The 7,117-nt window shown below is 28.9% G+C and overlaps 1 protein-coding gene across 1 annotated transcript; it reads left to right on the plus strand.

Moving 5' to 3' along the window:
* Window positions 1-905: 905 nt before the first annotated feature.
* Window positions 906-6,583, plus strand: Crz (Corazonin). The gene is made up of 3 exons (XM_090115613.1): window positions 906-960; window positions 5,438-5,628; window positions 6,103-6,583. The coding sequence occupies exons 2-3, from the start codon at window positions 5,440-5,442 to the stop codon at window positions 6,187-6,189; spliced, it is 276 nt and encodes a 91-aa protein (XP_089971739.1). The 5' UTR covers window positions 906-960; window positions 5,438-5,439; the 3' UTR covers window positions 6,190-6,583.
* The last annotated feature ends 534 nt before the right edge of the window (window positions 6,584-7,117 follow it).

Genomic DNA, 7,117 nt, shown 5'->3' on the forward strand with positions numbered 1-7,117 from the left:
TCAGGTGAATTTAAAAAAATCATACATCCTATCCTAGCACTTACCACAGACTTATTTATTTAACTAGGTACTTTTAGTCGTGTTTGTATAAAAATGGAAATTATTCGATTCTGACGAATCTGATAAATTAATCTTAAGAGATGCAATTGCAAAAATAATTTGATCCTCTTTTAAATTTTGTTTGATAAGGTTTGATTTTAATAGCTCTGTGAAAGAAGGTAGGTAGATTATCGCGACAACTAACAAAAAAATTACCTATAAATTATTTAAAATCATTCATTTTATTAATTGTTCTCTATATTGTGAAATAGTTATTGTTCTATTAAACGATAACTGTGGAACTTGACTTTTTAGAAACCGTTTGATCTCGACACTCGATGCGAGAGGAAGTGTGTTCTACAATGACCGCATTTCAATTAATCAACTTTCCTACATCGAATTCAACAAATCCGAAATTAAACATAAATGGTGAAAAGGGGCAATTAAGTTTTCTTGAATCTTGTAACATTTGCTGAATTAACTATGTGGTCTATATTCTAAAAATAATCTTCTTAGAATTCTATCCACATAGGTATTTTGATTTTCTGTCACACAGAAAGCACATTTTATGTTCTATATTATATTAAACCCTGTATTCTTATTCTATATTAAATTTTGTTTAATGCATATTATTACCATCTTTCCATTTATAATACTTACCTTGAAAGTTGAAGCATTCCAAAAACTTTGAAATACCTAAAAATATTCTGCATAAACTAACCTATATTCAAAATAAGTACAACATTATAAAGTTCATACCTACTAGTGCAGCGTGGGTTTATAATGAAGGATCAATATGATATATATTTGAGTACATTGTGTAGCGTCCCGTTGCGTATATAAGCTAAGGGTTGGCGACAAAACTCGTAGTCCAGGATTAGGGGTAGGAGACGAAAGTTCTGTGTGTTTTTTTATTATAAGGTAAGATATAAATTTATTCAATTTTAATATTTAAAATTTAAAGAGGTAAAATAATTTTTACGTTTCTTAAATTTTTTTGATTTAGTAGTATTTTAAAATCGGAGAATAGTTTCTGTAGGTATATTTATTTTGCGATAATATATAACGTAATACAATTTTTGGGTCACCTAAATTGTTAATACACACTATATAAATAAATACATATTATATTATTTCAAATTGTGGTAAAAAAACAAAAGTATTATTTCTATGATACTTATAATAAATAGGTACCTATTAAATATCATTCAATAATATCAATTAATATACCTTGTAATATTTAAAACATATTACCTATAATTGTTGCAAATTTTGATCTGAAAAAACGTTACATTCAAGTTTAATACAGTTAAAAAGTAAATTTAGTAGTAAAGATATTTTAGTTTCCTATGTACATATTTAATAAAACACTAAACCGTCTTAAAATGGTCTAAAATGTAGAAAAATTAAATGGGACTAAATAACTAATTGGAAGGCAAGGCTTTCAAATTAGAAAAAAAGAATCATCAAAATCAGTTCACATCGAAAGTGATCTATAGCCAAATAAAATTTCAGTCGAATTGAAAACTTTCTCGTTTTCTTCTTCAATATCTATACATCTTTAATAAATTTTACAATATTTACGGTTTATTTCAATAAAAAAAAGTTATCTATGTTACCTATATAATTATATAATGCCTATTTATCAATTTATCAAGGAAAAATATATTGAATTACAAATGAATAATTGTTTATGTATCTTCCACGTCACAACAGATCCATTTTATACCTAATATAATTTTTGTGTTTGGAGATTTTAGGCTCCAGTAGGTATTCAGCCTACTACTTTTTACCACAGTAAAACATCTCATTCCCATGAGAATTTCCTTTGACTAGTAATAAATAATTTGGAAAATCCAAAAGTGCACGCCTCATAATTTTTTTAATAATTATTTATTAATTATTATTTTTGTTTATTTAATAACAATCAAACCACATCGAATCAGACCCTGAAAAATGAAAGGGTTCTATTCCTGAGCATACTCAAGCGTAAGAGAAAAAAAAAGACTCGATTAGTAAAGTATTTCGGTCGCTATCGTGTTAACAAGAAAAAGGATCCGCACATACAGACACACGGACGTCCAAGACAGAACTTTTTTAAACTGTTTTTTAACTAGTTTAAATAACAAAAATGACATCAAAAATATCATGAACGTTAAAAATAGTGTTTTTTCTTAATATGTGTGTGTATGTATTATCTTACAAGTGCAATGTATGATACATAAAGACATTTTAAGTTTGAAAAATCAGATGTTTTGCGCGAAGTGACAGTAGTACCCACCTCAACGCTTCGCTTATGAGGCGTGCAATAAATAAGCGGGTGGAAAGCTAGAAATAAACATACATATAAATAAACTATTATAAATAAATCTTGCTAGTTGCTGCCTTACTTTCATCAAACTAGTATGAAAAAAATTGTTGTTCAATTCTCAGACCTGCGCGGCTATATGCACACAAATTTTCATGAGAATCGGTCAAGCCATGTCTGTGGTCAAGCCGTTTAACTTTAAACAGCGCGACAGCAGAATTAGTTATTAGGTGTGCCGCGCCAGCAGCGGTTTCAACCGCATTGCTGCGCTCGTGTTGGTCTTAGTGATTATATAAAGCCTTTCTCGATATCTAGGCTATCTAACAGCGAAATAATTTTTCAAATCGGACCAGTAGTTCCTGAGATTAGCGCGTTCAAACAAACAAAGAAACAAAATCTGTGGAGATTTTATAATATTAAGTATAGATAATAAAATATGTATAGCACACATGCAAGAATACAAAACCAACAAAACAGATAAGACAATAATATATTGGTATAGACTATAGCCTAAAATCTAGACTGCAGACTGCAGAGTTTTAAAAGCACGTACCTATTAAAAGTCAATACGAAATATATCTTATCACGAAACACGGAAAACTCAATCGCAAACTTGGTGGACCATCTGAGAATATTATTTCAAACATAAAGTGCAAGGGTAGAATATATTGAGTTCAATATTGCAAATAAAACTGTTATACGTAGTTACCACAGGCATTACCTACCTACTTAGTAAAAATAAATTAGAATACCTTTAATTGTGCTCTGCCATATATTTTTCATGTGTAAGTAGGGTCATAGATCATAAATATATCGTATAATTCCTTAATCATATGTAAAATAAGATAATACAAATACCTACTAAAATTGTGTTCCAAATTCAGTGCAAATCACTCGTCAAGGTTTTTGGCATATTATGTTTGTTTTCAGTCAGTTCGCAGGAACTTTTCAAAACCTATCTATACCTACTTGTACGGAAAACTGATTACATACCTATATAAAAATAGGGAATCGCGGAAAACTAGTGTACTAAGTATATTATAATGAAAAAGGCAGTCAGGTCAGTCCAGATGAATACGGGAAAAGTAGCTAGTAAGAAAAAAATATTTAGAACAGGAAACTGTGTAAAAGCAATTTATACATAGTTAGGTATGTAATATAATACTAGGTAATAAACACAGATAAATAATTATTAAGTAATTGTAAAGCCATGGACGTGTAACTATTACCCTAACAACTTCATGAAACTGAAAGTTATTATTTTAAAATTTAAATGCTTCTAGAAGCGTCTACTAATGTTCTCGATCCAATTTCATTTGCATGCCATAGAAATATCATTTTAACTCGTCTTAATTGTAGTCATTTATCAAAGGAAGTATTTCACATTTATTCATTTCTTTGTCATTATTCATTACCTAATTGATTTGCTTTTACATTTTTGATATAAGTAACATCTTCCTTTTTATATTATATGTATATTAAATTAATATTTATAAATATTAATTTATATATCTACATATATTATAATAAGTAAAGTAATAGTGCAAATTACTTGCAAACTACTAAATGCGGGAAATAGAATATCTAAACTCTAGCTAAGAGAACAATAATTAATGTATGTTTCATAAAATGTGTTTAAATATTTATCCAGTTCCCATGAATCTACAATGAAGTATTAAACTACGAGAACAACATAATAAATAGATAACCTAAAAGGTAATATGTACGGTAAATGTGCCACTAAAGTCAAACATGTACGCCTAAAGTCACCTCCAGTTACTAAAGTGAAAAGTGGAGCTAAAGTCATTCTATACTACATTTTTCTAAAGTATTTAATTAATCCTTACGCCTTTGCATTTCGATTTGTAAATTAAAAACGTACCTTGTAATTATAGACCGGAGGGACAGTGGAGAACAAAATGGGGCTTTTATTGAAGCCGTTTCATTATTTGCGTTTTAACACCTGAACGGAAAATTGCTGCTATATTTAGAGCTGGTCATTTGGAAATTCTATTAGGAGATTGTTGTCTATGCTGTATGATGATTATACCACAGTATTACAATAGTGATTATACTTTGTGAAATGAATTAATTAAAGGATATATTTATAACTTCTATACTAATTTTCGTACGTAAGAAAGGTAGGATTTCATTTTCTTTAATAAAACATATAATTGTATGTTATATTGCGTTTATTCATTTTAATTATTTTGTCAGTGTTCACATAACCATATACATACATAGAAAATATTAATTAATTATAGCTTAAAAGCTCGAGCTAAAACTAAAATTTGTCGAGCAGGCTGTTCCGAAAAACTGACCAACGTGCAGCACGCTACTTGAATTTTTCTTTCTTCAGGCTTGTGTGCTGGAAAAAAAAATTAACTATGATGACCTTAAAATAAACTTGATTCTTTTGTTTTATCTTGTATTATTGTAGGTATTATTGAATTTTCTAAGTTTGAGACTCTATTTTATTAAATATACTCTATTTTTAGCAATGCCTATATCTAATTATAGTACCTATGTAGGTTACAAGCAAATCCGGATATAAAACCTTGGCATTACCCACCCACTATGTAACAAACACTTACCTGAACACATATTTTTATTATATTGAAACGTATAACAGAGATGTTATCCTTTGATCAAATTGTTTGCATACAAGAGTATCACGTATACAGGAGTTTAATGCAAAGCTCAAAATAACAATTGTTACTGGATCTATTCATAAGTAGGTATAGGTATATACCTACTTGTTTGTTATTTTATAATATTGAACTTCCCCTCGTGACTTTAAACCTACATCCTCAATTACATATCCTTAAAAAATTTTAATAATTAATATTAAATTGTGTTAAAATATGTAGATATCTAACACGTACTTATATTTCACAAAACTTACCTTTCTAAATTTAGTTATCCGTAGATAGAGTTCGCCCTTATACTTACGAAAAATATTATTCTGTTGCCTATGTAGAGAACCTGTACAATATGCTCAAGTTCCATACAAATTTTAGTTACAACTTACAAGTCAAATTGTTGTTCAAGTACCCTATATCATTATTTCATTAAAATATCTCTTCCCAGCCATGTCAAACCTAACCCTCTTCCTCATCATGGTGAGCGTCACGCTGGTGACGTCACAGACCTTCCAATACTCGCGAGGATGGACGAACGGGAAACGCGACGGGCACAAGACGAGCCTCGACAAGATACTCTCGCCTTGCCAAGTGCAGAAGCTGAAGTATTTGATTATGGGGAAACCTTTTACGGAAAGAGTGAGTTTTTAAAGTTTTTTTTATTCGTACCGTGTTTTTAGTGTTCTTAAATCTGTATGAGCTTTCTCTAAATTCGCGGATTCTTAAATACTCTAAGCGCGGATCAAACCAATTATGATTGGCAGAATTCAGTAGGTAACATTAGGTATATTTGGACATGATTTGGACATTAATTTATATATTTTATAGAGAATAGAGATACGATAGTGCCCATTATAATGCAGTTCTACAAAGTAAGGACAGTTTAAAGATTTGTCGCTGTGTCGTTTTGAGACTCTAAAATGGACAATATTATAATAAACTTGATAATGTTATTTTTAAAACTAATTTTATGATAAGGAGATTAAGAAACGAAATATGTGTAGGTATTTTGATCGTCTTCGTAAATAATGATAGAGTCAACATTTGCTTATTTTGAGTAGGTTTAAAATTAAAAATAATGATATTTAAACTAGGTACATTTATTTTTTCCAGTTACTCGTACCATGTGACGATGAAGATGATGAGATCCCGAAGAGGTATCGCTCCGATCACCAGGACATTTCCGATACTTTCCAATGAACACACTGACCGAGCCAAATTGTTATTATTTATTTATAAGATACGCTTTTATTGATACCAAATATTAAAAACAGGTATAATTGAGCCAGATTTAACATTATAAAAATAAATGTATACTATTATAATAATAATGCAGGAAATAAAAGTGATTTGTTTTCAAAAATACATTTAATTAATAAGTTACTAACAGAAACCAATACACCATTTTATATTTAAACTATTCTCGTTAAATTCTCGTTAAATTTACTCATAATTATGTTATACAGTGAAGCATTATTATAGTATAATTACTGATTCCTCACTTATTCAATGCGTAATAAAAGGCTGGAATTACGCATTGATTACGTTTGCTTTATAGTCAATGTTTTTGTTATAATATAATTATTAATTATATTGAAGCTGAAATGGAAAAATATATTGCGCCATCAAGATTTAATTAGTAGTCAGATTTTTAGTCATTTTCCATAAATAGAATATATTTGTATAATATATACAAAACTAGGCCTTATATTTTCCCATTACTAGGTACTTACTGAAAAATATCCTAAAAGCTTACTTCCTGAAATAGATCTTACATACAATTTAACCTAGGTAGGTTAAAAATGTTTTTATTGTCTATACAAACAACTATATTGTAATCTAGTTAAATGTGTTTATTTTTGTTGTCTGTTGAATCTATACCTACTGTTTCTACTTTCTTGTTGCTGTATTTTGTATTATAATACCTATTACTTATAAGATTATTACGAATCCAATATAAAGATTACTTAACGTAATTAGTAAGAAAATAATGTAGTGTCATGTAATATTAATGAATAAATATTATATTGATACAGAACGACTCGTTTTTATTGTTTTTGAAATACCTACCTACCCAAGTTTGAATAAGTATTTTATACGAATCACCTGACCAAAACATGATTAAAAT

This window comes from Colias eurytheme, chromosome 23, assembly GCF_061535395.1.
Source record: "Colias eurytheme isolate Ceu_HAF_F1 chromosome 23, ilColEury1 Martin Lab GWU primary, whole genome shotgun sequence".
NCBI lineage: Eukaryota > Metazoa > Arthropoda > Insecta > Lepidoptera > Pieridae > Colias > Colias eurytheme.

Excerpts from the sequence above, each read along its gene's own strand:
- Crz (XM_090115613.1), top strand. The coding sequence starts at position 5,440 with ATGTCAAACCTAACCCTCTTCCTCATCATGGTGAGCGTCACGCTGGTG. Across the intron at positions 5,629-6,102 it reads GGAAACCTTTTACGGAAAGA|TTACTCGTACCATGTGACGA; the intron begins GTGAGTTTTTAA and ends TATTTTTTCCAG.